Below are 16,613 nucleotides of genomic sequence, written 5' to 3'. Positions count from 1 at the left end.
TTAGAACGATCCCTACTTACTTCATTACTACAATTGTCACAAATAGGGTTTAATTTGTGTGTCAACATAATTTTCACATCAAATTTTGGCGCCGTTGCCGGGGATTAGCAAAGTTGCTAATCCCTTGTCTTGAGTCTTGTTTAAATTGTTTAGTTTCTGTTTTGTTTTAATTTTTTTTTTTTTTTTTTTTTTGCACCGTGTGTGTGTGTTTTGTTTTTGTGCCGTGTGTGGCACCTTATTTCCTTACTTGTGCCGAGTCTATTAGGTTGATTGCTAACCTTGTTTGCTCTTGTGTGCAGGTACTAGTTTATGACCCGTGGCTCACAACCTGTTCGTGAGCATATCTCCGACTTTGACGGTGATTTCGAGAGGACTTTGAGAAGGAAAAAGAAATCGCAACCGTCTAATCCTCCTAGTCCCGAATCTGAATTAGAAGAGCAAGAAGTTGAAGTTGAGGTTGAAGAGGAGGCCACAGATTGGGTTGAAGAGGAAGTACCAACCATGGCAGTGGACAATCGAACCATCAAGGAGCTTTCTGCCTCGGGTTTGGCCAATGCAGCACCTCTTTGCATCCAATACCCTAGGGCAGCCCCTGAGAAGACCGATGAATTTGAGTTGAAGTCCAGCTTGCTCCACCATATTCCGAAATACCATGGGTTGGCCATGGAGGATCCGAACAAGCATCTAAAGGAATTCGAGGTGGTGTGCTCAAGTATGACACCGGTGAACGTGGACAGCAACATATTGAAGATGAAGGCTTTTCCTTTTTCTTTGGTGGAGAAGGCCAAGGATTGGTTGTATGAGTTGGCTCCCGGAACTGTCACATCATGGGAGAGTATGAAGCGAGCCTTCTTAGAGAAGTTCTTTCCGACATCACGAGTCATTCTTCTTCGCAAGAAGATTAGTGGAATTCAGCAAAGCCAAGGTGAATCTTTTCCTACGTATTACGAACGTTTTAAATCTCTTGTTGCTTCATGTCCACAGCACCAGATGAAGGAGGAGCTACTTCTTCAATATTTTTACGAAGGCCTTTTACCACTTGAACGGCAAATGTTGGATGCATCCGCGGGAGGAGCTCTAGTGGACAAGACGCCTAGGGATGCCAAAACTCTCATTGCCAATCGAGCACTCAAAGCACAACAATATGAAGGTGTTGGGCAGAGAGACACCCCACAGCCACAACATGTAAATGAGGTAAGTTCTATTTCTGAGTTACAATCCCAAATGGCTAACCTTACGTCTATGTTATCGCAGTTTGTTGAAGGCCCTAAGACGCAAGGAACTACAATCTGTGGTGTATGTTCCATTCAAGGACACCAATCTGATCAATGCCCTCAATTAATTGAGAACGGAGGGTGGGAATCTGCCAATGCCGTGGGCTATGGGAATCAGAACCAACCAAGAGGTGATCCTTTCTCCAACACATACAATCAGGGATGGCGTGACCACCCCAATTTCAGATGGAGAGATGCACCACAATATGCCCAACAAAGTGGATTCCGACAACCCCCGGGTTTCTTTCCAAGGCCAATGGCACCACAACCACCTCCTCAAGCACAATCATCCCAAACCAACTCAGGTACGTCTATGAATGACGATAAAACATATCAGTTACTAACCACAATGGCGCAGGGAATGCAGAACCAAGCAAAGGAGGTTAATGAGCTAAAGAAGCAAATGGGCCAAATGGCCGAATTTTTGGGACAATTCCGTGAAAATGGTAAGTTACCAAGTACTACGGTGGTCAATCCCAAGGGTGGTTTCGAAACGGCCAACGCAATCACCTTGAGAAGTGGAAAAGAAGTTGGCATTACATCCAAACCATCACCATCAAGCCCCGAAGAGGATGAAAAACGGAGAATTGAAGAAGAGGAGGCAAGCAAGCCCACGGCAAGGGTACAAACACCCTTGCCGCAACTACCGAGGGACATTAATGCACCCACCTCATCCCATTCGGCCACCAAAGGTAAGTTGGGTTCAAAATTGATTAATTCTAACTTTGTTCCACCCGATGTTCCTTTTCCTAGCAGGTTTATGCAAACAAAGAAGGAGGAGCAGGAGAAAGACATTCTGGAGACGTTTAGGAAGGTCCAAGTAAACATTCCTTTACTTGATGCCATTAAGCAAGTGCCCAGGTATGCAAAGTTTTTAAAAGAGTTATGCACAACTAGGAAAAGAATTTCAAACAAAGAAGTTGTGAAAGTAAGTGAAAATGTATCTGCGGTTTTGCAACAAAAGTTACCTCCAAAATGTAAGGATCCAGGGAGTTTTACTATCCCATGCACAATTGGAAACACTAGATTTAAACAATGCATGTTAGATTTAGGTGCTTCTATTAATGTCATGCCATATTCCATTTATGCATCTATGAACCTGGGTGAGTTAAAACAAGATGGCGTTATAATTCAATTGGCCGATCGTTCTAATGTTTATCCCAAGGGAGTCCTTGAGGATGTTTTAGTGCAGGTCAATCATCTCATCTTTCCTGCAGATTTTTATGTCTTAGAAATAGAGGATTCGAGCGATGCTCCATCATTGCCACTCTTGCTAGGCCGTCCGTTCATGAAAACGGCCCAAACAAAGATTGATGTGGCCAAAGGAGCACTAACAATGGAGTTTGGTGGTGATGTAATTAAATTTAATGTTTATGACTCTATTAAGAATCCTAACGATAGCCGTTCTTGCTTTGTCGTAGATGTGCATAAGGACAAAGGGCCGAAAGGATCCACACTTACCACGAAGGAAGTATCAAGCACCACCATTGGAGAAGAACTTGGAGTGATTGGTCTACAACCACCCAATATGGCCGAAAGTAGCCATAGTAACATTGTTGAAAGGGCTGCCATTTTTGAGCCCTCACCACACTATGTTTGTAAGTCTTCAATTCCAATCTCAATTCCTATTTCAACTAATAGGTTGTTACCTTCTTCGGTGCAGGTACCCAATCAATTTCAAGGTGGTGGGAGCATGTACATGGACTTTCAGAACCGAAACACCACCATCAGGGAGGATCATTATCCCCGGCCATTCAGTGAGCCATACTACGAGAAATTCCAAGAAGTATACCGTGGAGGACATACCCCCCCCATTCCGTGAGCCAGAGTGAAGTTTAAAAGAAGGTCTCGTCCGGCTGGAAGACGTTAAAGCAAGCGCTACTTGGGAGGCAACCCATGCAATCAACAAAGGAAGAACTTGGGAATCGCTCCATACTCAGATTTGCGTCCCTAAACCCTTCCCTTTGTTGCTTACTTTATGTTATGTGTAATGTGTTCGATTGTGTCTAAAACATTGAGGACAATGTTTAGTTTAAGTGTGGGGGGGTAACATTCTGTTTTGAGATATTTTGTGCATGAAATTCGTAGGGTATTACCACCTAACATGTCTAAACTTGTTTCCCACTGTTTTTAAGTGTTTTTAAGCTATTTTAGAGTGTTTTAGAGTGTGTTGACTTAAAAATCCGAAAATACCATAAAAATTTGAAAAATTGTTTTGAAAAACCCAAAAACAGTTGTTTTTGTGTGTTTGTTTGTGTCGTAGGTTACCTTCCAACACAATGATGAGGATTTGGTTTTTAATTGCATGATGGTTAAAGAAAGTGACAACATGGATGGACGTTTGATATACTCTTTGGTTTATGCTTGTTTGTAGTTATAGTTTACGAATTCACATGTAATCACAAAGAAAAAAAATTAGTTTTTGTAACATGCTTGAAGGAATGAACTCAAACTAACGCTACATCCCTGTGAGACTTGAGCCTAAACGTTATTTGGAGAGTTAAAATATGTGCATTAATGTTTTCTAAAGTCGTTGCATGATCTCATTATTCTTTGCTTGGTTACTACTTAGAAGGCGTTTCATCACTTAGTTCCAAATGCTAGAACTCATGCCCATTTCATTCAAAGCATGTCATTGAGTTGCATAACACATATTCAAGATGAAGTTGTGTAGTGACCACCATCAAAGCCAAACAGCCATGTGCCCTTCACTCATTTTGTGTTTAAGTTTAACCCCATTGAGCCGTGTTAGCCATGTTCTTTGTTAACCCATATCATCCTCACCTAGCCTAGATTAGGACCATCCGTACCCTTGTTCTTGAAGCATAGTAAGCATGAATGAATTCCTTTTGATTAATGTGCTGCAGGAAATAAGTGTGGGGGAAGGATTATTGATGTGAGTTATGTGCCATAGGCACGGCTAGAAAAAAAAAAAAAAAAAAAAAGAAAAAAAAAAAAGAGAACAAAAAAGAAAAAGAAGTGAAAAAGAGTTGAAAAGTATTGTTTGTTGAAGTAAGGGCCCAAAACAATGAATTAGGCCCTAAGAGTTGTTTGAATCTCCCCTATTTGTCTAAAAGTTGATTTCTGCATCTTAAGGGAATTCTAGGTCTTAATTTCATTACTTTACTTACTATTGCTTAAAGAACTTTTGTTTATCCCTACCTTTCCTTGTTAGCTAATACCCCAAGCCCCGTTACAACCCTTGACTTCTATCTTGAGTGTTGTGCATTTCAATTGTGGAGTTTGAATTTGGTATGAGCATATGGTGTCACTGGTTCTCGCGTCTAAGTAGTAGCATTCCATTCAAGAGATCATATCTAAACACGTTTAATTACTCCAGAAATTGCGTTCCTTGTTATAACATATGTGAGTACTAGTCTTTCATGTTTACATCTATCTTCTCACATATAACTAGTGTAGGGTGTGTAGTCAGAAAATCTGAGTGAAAATTGAGTGCATAACTAGTGAGGAATTGAGGGAATTCTCTAAGGCATGTGACTACATTCAAAATATGTTTTAATTGATTAAATGCGAACTAGTGAATGGTGACTATGATTAAGTATATGCTTGAGGGGAGGGAAGACTAAAAGCTATGTGAGTAATGATCTTTGATATGTCATGTTTCATTGGAAATCCCTGAGGCAAACGTTGGAAGGTTTAGGTTATGTTTTGTTTGTTTTGTTTCGTTTTGTTTAGTTTAGTTGTTTTGTTTTGCTCGAGGACTAGCAAAAGTTAAGTGTGGGGGAATTTGATAGGAGCATATTCATGCGACTTAATTAGCTTGTTCTCGTGCATTTATGTTGTGTTTACTTAGCTATTTTAGTGTTTAAGGCTACTTTTGTGTATTTTCAGATTATAAGGCCAAAGTGTGCAAGAAGATGCAAATTGGAGTCTTTTGGAGCGAAAGAGGAATGAATGAGTTGAAGACTCGGAGAAATGACGAATTCCTACTCCAACGATGAATTCTTACCAAAACGAGGAATCCTACTCAAACAAGGTTTCCTATTTTAGGAAAGTTAATCCTAAGTTTCCCGTTTTGGTAACCTTTCCTAATCTTAAACGTTCGTATTTTCTAGCCACTTTGAAGTCCTTGTAGGCGCTTTAGGACACAAAACGAAGGCCCTAGTCACTTTGTAACCCTTTGCCGTGCCCTTTTATTTTCTCCCCTTCCCTTGCCGTGCAAGGGGGGGCATTTGTGTCCAAAATCATTCACTTAAACCCTATTTCCTTCACCCTAACCTAACCCTAGCCGTCACCCCACAACCATCTCAGATTTTCACCCTTTTATTTCACCCTAGCCGACCTAATTGATTCACTTTAATTAATATTTTCAGCCACCACCCTAATTCCTTCTCTAGCCGTCACATTCCCATCCATTTAATTGATCAAATCCATTTAGCCGCACCTTTTCCCTTGTGCCGCAGCCACCATAAGCCAATCTCCCATTTTTCCACCATAAGCCGTGGCCCCCATTTATCATTTAACCTAAGAAACCAAAAAGAAAATCTAGCCGCATCACCATATTCAATTGATTCATATTTTAAATCAGCCACTAACTCTAGGAGGACCCGTGCATTCCATAACCATTAGCCCATTATTAATTAAACCTAATAATCCCAAAACATACATCCTGCCGTGGCCATTATCACCCATATTGCATAATCATCAGTTTTTTTCCCATCTTCACGCAGCCACCATCACGGATTTTCATCCCATATTCTTTCAAGCCGTGTTTTTTCCCATCCATTCCAGCAACCTCAACTCTCTGCCGTGCATTCATTATATCCACCCTATTTTTCCCTTAACAGCCACATTCTAATTCATACACCCTAACACACCATTCATCGAAGCCGCAGCCACCATCTCCCATAATTCATTCTCTCCTTCAGCCGCACCTTTTTCCCTACAACTCCAGCCACTTCCACACCTTGCCGTGGCTTCCCTCATCATTCCACCACCTTGCAGCACCACCATATCACCATAAATCCATCCCTAAACCAGAAAATCATCCAAAAACACAATAAACCTTCTCTGCCGCAGCAAGAAGAAAGGAGAAAGAGGACTTTAAAACGTGCAGAAATTCAAGTGGATTCCTTGGGCGTTCTAGGTGTAATCAATCCTTTGTTCATTATGTTTAAATTAAATTTTATTTTTCTTGTTGTGAACATGAGAGGCTAAATCCCTATTTAGTTAGGGGGTGATTCGAAACCATGATTATATATGTGAAATAAGTTGATTACTTCCAATTATCGTTGCATAAGTTTTGAATACAATTTGCTTAACCGTTTGATTTAAAACTTATTCTTGTATGTTGATTGAGAGTGCACGCTTAATTTGCATGCTTGAATTTGATGCTAGGATATAAGTTTGTTTCACCTAATCGTTATGAATTTATATTCACAAGTAGTGAAGGTTGCTAGTCACGATCATGTTAAGTAGATTCCTGGCAAGCGTATCATGCTTTTCATAGTTACAAATGCCTTGTCGATGCTTATGATTTCCAAAGAACGTAATGATTCTAACTTATATCTTTATCATGCTGTTCATATAGAGAATTTGTTAGGAATAATTTGCTTGCGATGCATATTCATCCAATTCAATGATTCTAGGGAAATCTGAAGGTTAATTTAAGCGGACCTAATTAACTTGGAGTGTCGAGGTTCATAACTTATTGGATTGATAATTGGAAATTGATTTACGTTGCATATATTTCATGTGTGGAGAAGAACCCCTTAGCTATCCCATCATCCATTGATTCATCCAAATTTTGTCTTAAAATCTATTTTCTTTACAATCTGCCCATTTAGTTTAAATTCATCCAACCACAATCCCCCCATATTTTGTTGAGTCGTAGTCATTTGTATTTGTTTTATTTTGTGTTTTTAAGCATTTGGAGTCATAAACACTTTCAAATTCGACCAAATTAAATTTTAGTTTTTGTGTTTTTGAGTCAATTCAAATTAGATTAGCACCCCTAGTTAATCCCCGGTTAGAACGATCCCTACTTACTTCATTACTACAATTGTCACAAATAGGGTTTAATTTGTGTGTCAACATAATTTTCACATCATAAAGGCTCATCATTCAGCCTGCTTTGCTAGCTTTCTTCTCATGCCAGCAGGATTCCCGGATCTAAATTGCAAGCTTCAATCATTCTCCTCCCTCTATAAAAGAAGAACTCAGCTTCAGAAGAAGGACACAGTTTTTTAAACACTCTCTGCGTATTCAAAAGAACAGAGAATATTTCCGAACACTTGTAATACATATATTATTCAGGATGCCTGCGAGCTCCACCTTGTTTACTTGTTTCATCTGCCATTGGGCAACATCTGTTTGTAATCTGCATTGCAGTAAGTTTTCAATAAAACTTATTTTCAAAATATATTTGCATCATTACATTTAATTCATTATTTTCATGGAATTATCTTCTATGATTAATTTAATTCTTTCTTTTCATGTTATCATCAGTCATCCATGGATGTTTCTTTTCAATCAACCTGAATTCTTTTTAATTCAATATATTGATATGCTACTCTGTTTTTATATGTTTTACTTCCGCACTTTAAATTCTATGGACGGCTTTGCCTATATATATTACCTATGACACTGCCTGAGCTGATTTCATTCATCGAATATGTGCTATTTGGATCAAAGCAACCTAACAAGAATTCCCAGACTCCACCTTTGACTGCAGGATGGACACCCCACCATTCAATTCGTCCAAGCACTTTGGCTGTCTCCAAATGACCATCTTCAGATAAGGCAGTATGCCATCTTACAAATTTTGGTCTATTTGGAAAGAAAGCATCCAACTCAGCTGTTGAAGCTTTCTTCATATTAAAATTAAAATTAAAATTAAAATTTAAAAAAAAAAAAAAAAAAAACAACAACAACAAGGCCATTTTCTCTCACAACTAAGCATCCAAGATAAAACCAATTCAATCACGTTTCGATTTTTCTTCACTAACTAGATCCCTAGAAATTCAAACTAGATTTGTTCATGCTACAACCCCCTTGAGCTTTTATTCAAGATGGTAAAAGAAACTCACATAGAGATGAGAGAGAGAGAGAAAGAGAGAAAGAGACGGGCTGGGGGAGGTGAAAGGGGAGTATGATTCTCTCCTTTCTTTTTTTCCCTCCCCTTACCTCTCCTCCTATTTGAACGGTCATGGTTAAGTCACGTCAACATCTTATATTAATTTTATATAGAAAGAAAAAGACAAAATAAAGAATGTTAGAGGAGAGGAAGGAAGATGATGGAAATAGGAGATGAGAGAATACTAGTCCGGTTAAAGGTTGCTAAGGCCATCTCCAACTGAAGGGTACAAAGGGTTAGAGGGCCGAAAATAGCCCAAAAACCATCTCCAACCGAGGGTTAAGCCAGAGAGCATGTGGAATCTGAGAGGGCCCTATGGAATCTGAAAGGGCGACTGGCCAGAAAAAATAACCGACATGAATGCTTAAAAAGAAATTTGAATCCAACAGCTAGCTGTTGCTAGTTGGCGCCAATTACCGTTGGATTCAAATATATATATTGATGTGAGAATTATACGCACACAAATTAAACCCTCTTTTTATCAATTGTAGTGAAGAATGTAAGTAGGGATCGTTCTGGACCGGGGATTAGGAGGGATTGTTAATCACTTGGATTTGACTCAAAAACGTAAAAACACAATATAAAACACCAAACTAGACCCAAAAAATGCAAAACTAAAGTTTAAAACACTAAGAAAACCAAAAGACTCAAAACAGCAAGAAAACACTCAAAACTGCCTTAAAACTACTTTCTGAGCAGTTTTGAGCACTAGAGAAGAATTTGGACGAAAATAGTTGTAACTTGACTCAAAACACTTTAAAAACACAAACTAAATTGATTTCTAACTAATTTGACATTCCAAGTAAAGGGGGATTTTGATTTTGACGAATTTGAAAACAAAACTTAAAACTTTGTAAAACGAACAGATTTTAAAACAAATTTGGATTTAATGAATGGAATGAAGGCTAGCTAAGGGGTTCATCTCCACACATGCCATACTTGCACACAAAACGATTTCTAATTGCTTTTCAATAAACCATGAATTCTCAACGCCCCAGATTAACCGTGAATTGCACTAATTAACCCTCAAATTTTCCTAACGTTATTGAATTGGATGATTGCATACGACAACCCAAAGCATTCCCCACGAGTTCCCTACATGAATTGCATAATAGAGATACAAGCAAGAATCATTAAGTTCTTTGAAAACCATAAGCATTGACGAAGCACTCGTTACTATGAATTGCATGAAACTTATGCCAAGAATTTACTTAACGCAATTGAGATCATCAACTTTTACCACTTGTGAATATAAGTTTGTAACGATTAGGTGAAACTTCCTTATATCCTAGCATTAGATTTATGCATGATAATTAAGCGTGCACTCTCAACCAACACACACAAATCAGTTTAATTCAAATAGATAAGTAAATTGAATTCACAACTTATGAAACGCAATTAGAGGTAATCAAATCATATAGCAAGCATGATCATGGTTTCGAATCCCCCCCTAGCCAAGGGGGGTTTAGTTCCTCATACGTACAAGACAAAGAAAAGTAAATTTAACCATTGAGATCAAAGGAGAGGAAACACCTAAAAATTCCAGCAACTCGAACTTGAATTACATGAACGTCCAAGCCCTCTTTTCCTCCTCTTTGTTGCGGCACAAGGTCTAAGGACAGGTTTTGGGTGGTATTTGTATGGAGAAATGGACGTGTGATGGTAGGGTAGTGTTTAGGAGGGATGGGGAGTGCGGCAAGGTGGGAAAATATGGAGAATGGTGAAGGATGGCTGCGGCAAAGGGTGTTTTCTGAAGGAATGTATGAATGTTGTGTGAAGGGGGTGGTGGTCTAAATGGTGGGGCAAGGGTTGTTTATATAGGCTAGTTTGGCACACTTAGTGAAGGAAAAGGATTGCCTAATCCCCTTGGAAAAAGGTTAACTCAAGGCAGAAATCAAGTGGGATTTGGAATATGAATTTCGGCTAGGATTTAGGGATTCTAGAAGGTTTTGGTGTGGCATATGAATAGGGCTGAGATAAGGTTTCTAGAAGGGAAGGTTTAGGGCAGAATCCTAAACCTAAAGGGCCAAGGATACATGATATTTGTGTAGGAAAAGGATTGCAATTCCTAAACCTACAAGGAATGGAGTTCTTGTGGCAATTGAGTGGATAAGGCTTCTAGAAACTGAATTATGTGCTTAAATGTGTAGTTAATTCCCTATTATTAGCTAGGAATAAGTCCTAACCTGATTTGGATAGGAGAGAATAGGATAATGTTAGAGATAGGATAGGATAAGGTTTCTGGGATAGGATAAGATAAGGTTTGGATAAGGTTGGATAAGGTTCCTTGTTTCTTGCTTCTTCCTTATCTTCATTGGAATAGAACTTCTTCCACCAGATTTGTAGCCTTTCCTAGCTCTTCTTGTCTTCAATTTTGTCCATCCTCTTTCCTCCTATATTAAGCTATCCAATCCATGCCCAAAAATGCTCCAAATAGCCTCAAAATGCACTTTATTGCTCCATTTGCCATTAGAACCTAAAAACATACGAAAATGGCTTAAAATACTAAAACAACTATGAATTAATAACATAAATGCATGAAAACAAGCTAAGTAAGTCGCCTAAATATGCTCCTATCATATATATATATATATATATTTATTTTTTTTTTTAAATTCTCAAAAATTCTAATGTTTTTCCTATAAATACCTAAACCATTCATTCACCATTTCTCACAAAATTTTCACCATTTCTGCACCATTTCAATTCTCAAATTTTATTTCCTCTTTCAAAAATCTATCCTTCAATTTTTTCAATAATTTTCAAATGACCTCATCTACAATGAAAGGTAGGGCTTGGACCCGAAAAGAAGATGAAGCTCTTTGCAAGGCTTATAGATGGGTGTCGGAAGATAGTGTGAGGGGGAATTGTCAAAGAAATGACGGTGTTTGGACTCGTGTGTCAAAAAAATATTTAGAGTTCTATGGAGGCACCACTTCAATGAATATTTGAAACCATGAGAGTTGTTCTTCAAGATGGAAGAAACATCTTCAGCCAAGTTTGAACAAATGGCATCAAGCATTGTTAGCAGCCACAAGTAGACATGAAAGCGGCACTAATTACTACGATGAAGTAAATATTTTCACAATTTATTTTAAATATTTAATTATATTACATTTAATTTCATAAATTAATTTCGTTTAATTTTTTTTCTAGGCACGCCAGGCGGAGGAATTGTATATGGAGTGCAACTCGAAACCCTTTCAATTTCACAGTTGTTAGGAAATTTGTAACGGGTGGGTGTTATTTGAAGATCCAGTACATAGAGCTCCTACGCCGGTGTTCGAAACTGCATCCTCAGTTGTAGATATGGATGAAGATGGATCTCCAACCATTCAACAAACAAGGGTAGAAAATTCGTCTTCGGGTGAAGGTTCCATACCTACGGCTATGGGATGAAAAAAGGCGCGAAGGTTGAAGGAAAAGGGCAAGGCAAATGATGATTACGCCGCTCAACATGAAGTGGCGGCCTCATTGCGATTAATGGTAGAGCAAAATGCCCTTGAGGCTGAAGAAAGGAAAAGTAGGCATGAAGAACGGGCCAAACAAATACAAGAAGAGATGGATGATAAGAATATGGAAAGGAACACTTCGAATTACACTCCAATGAGTAAGGCCTATTTTGATAGGAAAAAAAGAAAAAGAAATTATGACCCGGTGACAGTTGTTCACCTTTGACTATACTCCTACAATGGTGGATGATGAAGATAATGTTGATTATGGATATTAAATTTAAGTTGTTGTAGTTTTAAATTCAAGTTAATGTTGTTTTTAAATTTTATTTGTAGTTTTTAAATTTAATTTGTAGTTTTTAAATTTAATTCGTCGTTTTTAAATTTAAGTTGTTGTAGTTTTTACATTTAAATAATAAATTATGTTTGGCCCTTTGGCCCTCGGTTGGAGATGATTTTTTGTGACAGGGCTAAAAGGAGCCCTATGGCCCTCGATTGGAGACTAAGGCAAATATGGCCCTATACTGTTCATTAAAATATTAATATCTTGGAAGGCCAAAGGGCTAAAACGAGCCCTTTGGCCAGCTTCAGAGAATATGTGCTATTTGGATCAAAGCAACTGTTTGGGCCTGCAATAATATTGTTGGGCCGAGTATGTGCTCGGCCCAAAGTTGTGTCAAATACTATGGGCTGCAAGATGGATTCCGGGCCATTTAGCAGGGTCGGTCGAGTCCTATCATAAGAAGGAGTAGTCCAGATAAATAAAGAGGGTCAAGGAAGTCCTAGTGCAACCAGGATTCTCGCCCAGCGATGAATAAAGCCTCGAAGGGGGGTGAGTTCAAAGTCCTAATGGGAGTAGGGTTGTTCGAAGTAAAGTTGGAACGGGGCAAAGACTCCCAATCCAGATAGGGGTTTGATTCGGTTTCAAGGAGTGGGTGTGCAACCTTACTTTGCACGAGATGAGGATCCCTTCGTTCTTCATGAGGAGGCAGCTCTTACCTTGAACTCTTCTCCTTATGGCACCAAAACCAACTCAACTTATGCAGATGATGCTATGATGATGATATGAAAATCTTGATTCAATGACCAGTCAATTTCTCTAATCAAACAGTTGAAGGAAGAAACTGACGAGAAACCAAAAACGGGTCTATAAGTAGATTTGAAACTTAAAAAAACTTGACCACAAATTTAATGCAAAACCATGAAGACTATGAAATCTATTATACAATGATTGGGTGTTTAATGCATAAAAATGGTTTTGCAAGTAGGGTTTCTTAAATGAAGAACAAAAGGAAGGTGAAGCTTTAATGCCTCTCTCTCTCTCTCTCTCTCTCTCTAGGAAAATAAGTCTGAAAGCCCCAAAAAACAAACGGAACCAGTTAGGTATCTTAACCCCAAAACCTTTGGTTTGGTTTTCAACCAATAAGGGACACATGACAAGCTTCACATTGGTCTAAAAAGATTAAGGGTGAGGAATAGACATTCGGAAAAAAGGTGCCAGTCTGCCCATGTATGCATGCTTTAAATTGCCTGCCCAGCTAGTTTGGAAAGCAGCAAAAAATTTTGGCTAGACAATAATGTTGATCAAAATGAAACAGAAATATTTAGACTTGAAATGCATATGAATGACCAAACCTTACTTGAGAAGATCTGCCACATCCTTGAACTCTTGTCTCTAGCAACTTAAGCCTTTAAGGGTGAATTCTAAAAACTAGTTAGAGCAAGTGGTACAATTACAATATTGACAAGGAAAGCCAAACGTATAAGTCTAGACTCGACAATTTGCATACTACAGCCAAAAATTTTGTAACATTTGACATGTGGTAGCATCATATGTTTAAGTTTCTTTGGTGGTCAATGTTAAGTGAACTTGTTCAAAATATAAGCACTTGTATGTCCACCGCGTGTCAAATACACATAGCACAAGACCATGCTAACCTTAATGCAATATCCATCGGTATGTTTGGATTGTCAATGTCGAATTGACTTACTAAATGACTATGAACTTTCTTTAAGGACCAAGTGACTTTGAAAAACAAGGCTCCCTGCCTTAACCTCGTTTAGGACACTGTTTCCATACCTTAATTCATAGTATATTATCTCTACGATATAAAACCAACTCATTAATGAATTAATCTTGCCCTATCATTAATTAATTTAAATAGATTTGTTACACAATATCCAACCTTACAAAATTGGCTTTTATAGCATAACTCCAACAATCTCCGATATGCACTAAAGCTAATGGTCATAATGACGTACACAAAAACTATTTAGGTGTCGATCAAGCTGCTTCGGTGCCATCACATTAGTGATTAGGTCCGCTATATTTCCTGCAACGTTAACTCTTTAAACTTGAACTTCTTCACATATTCTCTAATCTCATGATAATGCTTTCAATTTTGTTTGGACGACTCATGAAACCTTAGTTCCTTAGCTTGAGTTAATGCCCCATTATAATCACCTCATAATGATAGTAGTGATTCACATATTCCCTTATCTCATGATAATACTATCCATTTTGTTTGGACGACTCATGAAACCGTAGTTCCTTAGCTTGAGTTAATGCCCCATTTTAATCACCTCATAATGACAGTAGTGATTCAATGGTAGGATCATTTACAAGTTCAGTGATGAACTTCTTTCTCCAGGTGAAGAGCATTTGAAGCATAATTATATTCTGTTTCTCAAGTGGAGAGCATTATGCACTTCTTCATATTGTTTTTCTAACTCACATCTTCTTCATTCAAATGAAAACAAATCATTATGTGGATATACACTGTAGATTCCATGTGGTCAAAATTAGTGTTGTCTTTCAGAAACAACTTCCTTTCAACATTCCTCCCTATACTAACATCATATCCTTAGTACTTCTTGAAATTTTTTTTTGTCCTAACTAAGAACATACAAAAACATTTGAACATGCAAGCATACATATAACACTTTAAAGTATGCATGCACCAGAAAACATTTTTGTAACCCATAACTTTCAAAGCCTAGTGAATAGTGAACCATAAGACTCTTTACAAATTAAAGAGAAGAGAGGGTTAGAGCTTTCATTACCCTTGATGCTTTTCCTTGATTGCACAAGGAATTCACCCAAGTGGAGGGCATTCAAGTTCACTCCAAGCTCCTTAAATGTTTCCTTGTGTGTTTGCTTTTCTCTCCCTAGATGGAACCTCAAAGTCTCCACACCAAGGATGTGTGGAGAAGAGATGGATTGCCTAGAAGGACATTGATGCTTGTAATATCCCCCCAGGAGGCCGGCCACTTAGAGACAAAAGAGAGAAAGAGGTTCACTCTTTTGCCTCAAAGAAACCCTAATGAAGGAAATGCTATAAAGTCACATTTATACCTCCATTTGAGTGGTAAATGTCACATCCCGGCCTGGGGCGGATCACTTCCCAGGCCCGCTCCACCACTGCAGCACGATATTGTCCGCTTTGGGCTTACCATTCCCTCATGGTTTTATTTTGGGAACTCACGAGCAACTTCCCAGTGGGTCACCTATCATGGGATTGCTCTAGCCCCCTTCTTGCTTAACTTTGGAGTTCCTACGGAACCCGAATCCAGTGAGCTCCCAAAAGGTCTCGTGCTAGGTAGGGATGAGAATATACATATAAGGATCACTCCCCTGGGCGATGTGGGATGTTACAGTAAACTTGTAAATGCGCTCACTCACTTAATATGAGCGGCCACATCTCTTTGAATGGTTAATTGCTCATTTCATTTTAGTTGTCCTAAAACTAAAGTCTATATGCCTTGTGGACCAAAACCCGATTAGGTCCCGAAACTTGAAACTAACTTAAAAGGGCAATACGAACTTTTTGTATGAATGATTAACTAATTAATTTATCCTTGATCATGCTCAATTAAATTATTTAATTGCTTATCCATCTCACTGATATTTCTTCACATTCATCCTTACTTGGTGTACAATACATTAGTTTCCAATTAGTGAGGCAGTGGGTGATTATAACTCTTGACAATCAAACGTGGTTTCGCAAAGCAGCCCATCCGACCGTCATATGGTAAAGTTTTGCAAAAAACAAGGCAAAATTGCGAAGATGAAATAAAGCAAGGAAAGTGGATTATTAAATTTCTAGCATATTGATAACTAGCTCAAAGGCCAACAAATTTCAAATAAAGCAAAGCAAAAGGAAAAGAAGAAAATTCCCAAGTCTAATCGAGAAGGCTACTCATTAGCAGCTTGGAAGATCACTGGATCCTTAGCTACCACGCCTTCAGCAGTCGCACCATCTTTGGCAATCGCAACTTCCACTGCTTCATCTTTAGTAAGGACCTAGGCGAACTGACACTCAGCTGCTTTACCAAAGGAAACCTCAAATGAGAAGTTAAGCTGATCCTCTAAATAAATGGAGTAAGTACCAAAGTCATTCCTAGAAAACTTATAATCCGACAGCCTACCTTGGAGATGTTCTACATAGTCAAGCTTGTATGAATCAGCCTGAAAGGAAGTAATTGCAACTTCGTGGCCAACTTTTTCATTTTTCAATTGCTCATTCACTTCAACAAGACTAGTGTAAGCATTCTGCAACTTATCCAGTTCATTCTTCATGTTCTCACTAGCAGACAATGCACCTTGTAGTTCCATTTCCTTAGGCTCCAGCTTACTAGCAACCTTTCAGGGATGATTCATGTCATCATGCATGGAAATAAGTTCCTTGTCCTTGGTAAAGCAAGCAGACTAAAGTTCATAATTGACACGGTCAAGGTCAAGAATCTTTGGCATATGGAGGTCAATATCTTTCTTTGCAGCTTCCAACATCG

At 38.5% G+C, this 16,613-nt stretch overlaps 1 protein-coding gene across 1 annotated transcript; it reads left to right on the top strand.

Moving 5' to 3' along the window:
• The first annotated feature begins 309 nt into the window (after positions 1 to 309).
• LOC148690161 (uncharacterized) lies at positions 310 to 16,129 on the top strand. The gene is made up of 2 exons (XM_088687203.1): positions 310 to 2,745; positions 15,944 to 16,129. The coding sequence occupies exons 1-2, from the start codon at positions 310 to 312 to the stop codon at positions 16,127 to 16,129; spliced, it is 2,622 nt and encodes an 873-aa protein (XP_088543329.1).
• The last annotated feature ends 484 nt before the right edge of the window (positions 16,130 to 16,613 follow it).

Source organism: Pyrus communis, chromosome 16 (genome assembly GCF_041283825.1).
Source record: "Pyrus communis isolate YQ-2024b chromosome 16, ASM4128382v1, whole genome shotgun sequence".
NCBI classification, from domain to species: Eukaryota; Viridiplantae; Streptophyta; class Magnoliopsida; order Rosales; family Rosaceae; genus Pyrus; species Pyrus communis.
This window is presented reverse-complemented; position numbering and strand designations above follow the sequence as displayed.

Excerpts from the sequence above, each read along its gene's own strand:
- LOC148690161 (XM_088687203.1), top strand. The coding sequence starts at position 310 with ATGACCCGTGGCTCACAACCTGTTCGTGAGCATATCTCCGACTTTGAC. Across the intron at positions 2,746-15,943 it reads CCACACTTACCACGAAGGAA|CTCAAAGGCCAACAAATTTC; the intron begins GTATCAAGCACC and ends ATTGATAACTAG.